General features: G+C 38.3%; 1 protein-coding gene across 3 annotated transcripts in view; it reads left to right on the forward strand.

Moving 5' to 3' along the window:
• Positions 1-3,149, forward strand: part of TMEM209 (transmembrane protein 209) — a 36,858-nt gene that overhangs the window by 4,488 nt on the left and 29,221 nt on the right. For all 3 annotated transcript variants that reach the window (XM_023508939.1, XM_003803315.3, XM_023508938.1), the window contains exon 6: positions 1,432-1,630. In XM_023508939.1, the coding sequence (XP_023364707.1) occupies positions 1,432-1,630 (199 nt within the window). The remainder of the gene's footprint in view (positions 1-1,431; positions 1,631-3,149) is intronic.

Raw genomic sequence — 3,149 nt, forward strand, 5'->3', positions numbered from 1 at the left:
AGAAAGAAAAATGAAAAGTCTTATTATAACCACTTAACTAAATCAGGTAGTTCTCATTCTCTACCCACTTGTGTTTTGCATCTATCCTCTATGATTTGTTTCCTTAGGTTGCTATTTTAATTTTTTTTTTTTTTTGTGTCGGGGGCTGGGTTTGAACCCGCCCCCTCTGTTATGCGGCCAGTACCCTACTCCTTTGAGCTACGGGCGCCACCCGGTTGCTATTTTAATTTTTTAATTGAGACTTTAAAAAAATGTATTAATACATAGAGTTGGGTGTGGTAATGTGTACCTGTAGACCCACCTGCTCAGGAGGCTGAGGCAGAGGATCACTGGAGCCCAGGAGTTAGAGGCTCCAGTGAGCTATGATCATGCCATTGTACACCAACTGGGGGACAGAACTAGCTAGCTAGCTAGCTAGATAAAACAAGCAAGCTAAATAAATAAAATGTAGGAATGGATTATATTATCTTTGGGTGGCAAAGACATAGATGTTACTCGTTCTTTCAATTTTTGAAAATATTCATGTGTTGCTTTTCTCCCCATGCTCTTTCGTTTTTAGAGTAATTTCAGGTTCACAGCAAAATTGACACATCCATAGCTTCCCCCATAATCAATATACCCCTTCAAATTGGCACATTGGTTAAAATTAATAAACCTCCATTGACATGTCATTGTCACCTGAAGTCCATAGTTTACATTAGGGCTCATTCTGGGTGTTGTACACTGTGAATTTGGATTAATGTTTAATGACATGTGTCTATCATTATAGTATCATACAGAATAAAAAATCTTTTGTGCTGTACTTATCCCTCTTTCCTTTCAAATTCCTGACAATCACTGATTTTTTTTTTTTACCTCCTTCATTGTTTTGCTTTTTCTAGAATCATATACTTGGAATCATACATATGTAATCTTTCAGATTGGCTTCTTTCACTTGGCAATATGCACTTAAATTTCCTCCATGTCTTTTCATACCTTGATAGCTCATTTCTTTTTAGCATTAAATAATGCTCCATTGCCTGAATGTGCTACTTTATTTACCCATTTACCTGCTGAAGGACATCTTATTTGCTTCCAAGTTTTGGCAATTAGGAATAAAGCTGCTATAAATATTACATGCAGTTTTTTGTGTGGACATGTTTTCAACTCCTTTGAGTAAGTGCCAACGAATACAATTGCTAGATCATGTGGTAAGAGAATATTTAATTTCGTAAGAACCTGCCAAACTATCTTTCAAAGTGGCTGCATCATTTTACATTCCCACTAGCAAAGAATGAGAGATACAGTTGTTCTACAAGTTCACCAGCATTTGATGTTGTCAGTGTTCAGGGTTTTGGCCATTCTACTAGGGGTGTTATTGAAAGTCAGAAAGCAAGACAAAAATAAATTTCAATTAAAAAAAATAAAATAAAATTCTTTTCTTTTGTGTAGTTGGTGAGCTTTAGTCCCTCTCCTCCTCCATACCCTGCCACTGTTGGACCAGTAGAGAGCAGTGGGTTGAGATCTCGCTACCGTTCTTCTCCCACTGTCTATAACTCACCTACTGACAAAGAAGACTACATGACAGACCTACGGACTTTGGACACTTTTCTTAGGGGTGAAGAAGAGAAACAGCATAGGGTTAAGCTGGGTATGTATGTATTTTATCTATTTTTATTGTCACTTTATGTGATCCTTAACTTTCATTATTTTGATACCTGCACATAAAATTTTAAGTCTCTTTTACTAACATACATTGTGTAGCTTAGGAAATACATTTTATTTTATTTTATGCAGTTAGAATTAAGTTCACTAAATTTTTTTTCAGTTTTTGGCCGGGGCTGGGCTTGAACCTGCCACCTCCGGCATATGGGGCCGGCACCCTACTCCTTGCACCACAGGCACTGCCCCAAGTTCACTAAATTTAAACAGTGATAAATATCTGAACTGAGAAATCTTGAACTTGTGTCTACAATAAAATTGAAAACTTACCATACAATTTAAGCTACAATTTCTATTTAAAGTTGAGGCTACACGACAGCGCTCTTAGCTCAGTGGGTAGGGCACCAGCCACATACACCGAGGCTGATGGGTTTGAACCTGGCCTGGGCCAGCTAAAACAATGACAACTGCAACAAAACAAAAAAAAGTAGCCAGGCATTGTGGTGGGCGCCCATAGTCCCAGCTACTTGGGAGGCTGAAGCAAGAGAATTGCTTAAGCCCAAGAGTTTGGGATTACTGTGAGCCATGATGCCACAGCACTCTACCTAGGACAGCATCTTGAGACTCTGTGTCAAAAATAAATAAATAAAGTTGAAGGTTCAAAATAATGTTTTTGAAGGAAGGCCTAGTGCACTTACTCAGATAATAGCTATTACTTTTCAGTAATCCTTTGTGAGGTTAGTGTCACAGAGCAAGATGAAGGAGAAAGCATGAATTTGTTGCTGTTTGTCAGAACAGTCTCTCTGTTGCCCAGGCTAGAGTGCCATGGCATCAGTCTAGCTTACAGTAATCTCAGACTCCTGGGCTCAAGCAATCCTCCTGCATCAGCCTTCCATGTAGCTGGGACTACAGTGCTCACTACAACATGCAGCAGACAGGGTCTCACTCTTACTCAGGCTGGCCTTGAACTCCTGAGCTCAAGACATCCTCCTGCTTTAGCCTCCCAGAGGGCTAGGATTACAGGTATGAGCCACCACATCTGGCCTATCAGAACATTTTTAAACTTGTTTTTTTAGTTAGTCTTTTAGTCTTCCTTAAAGCCTATACTGTATCTTGGGAAATAATGTTAGCAAATCTTAATCTATTTGGGGTGTATTTGATTATAACAAAATCAGTTATTTGTAATGAAATTAGGCTACTAAGCTAAGTAATGATTTTTCTTCCCAGGAACTTTCACAGAAAGCACGTTAGGTGCTAGTACTAGCTTGGCCATGGTGAGGATGCCAGTTACTGGACCATGACTGTGTTGCTTGAAATTTTTCCAGTGATTTTTAATTTGGTTTTACCTGAAAGTGCCACAAATGTCAAAGAAACAAATCAGTGTTATCTCATCATTTTTAATAACATGCTTTTTAAAATTTTGAAGTATTTCAAATCTATTGGAAATAATACAGAGTATAATACAAAGAACAGACTGTATATCCTTTACATATCTTGGCGATACCAAG

This window comes from Otolemur garnettii, unplaced genomic scaffold (genome assembly GCF_000181295.1).
Source record: "Otolemur garnettii isolate 467f Iridium unplaced genomic scaffold, OtoGar3 scaffold00293, whole genome shotgun sequence".
NCBI classification, from domain to species: domain Eukaryota; kingdom Metazoa; phylum Chordata; class Mammalia; order Primates; family Galagidae; genus Otolemur; species Otolemur garnettii.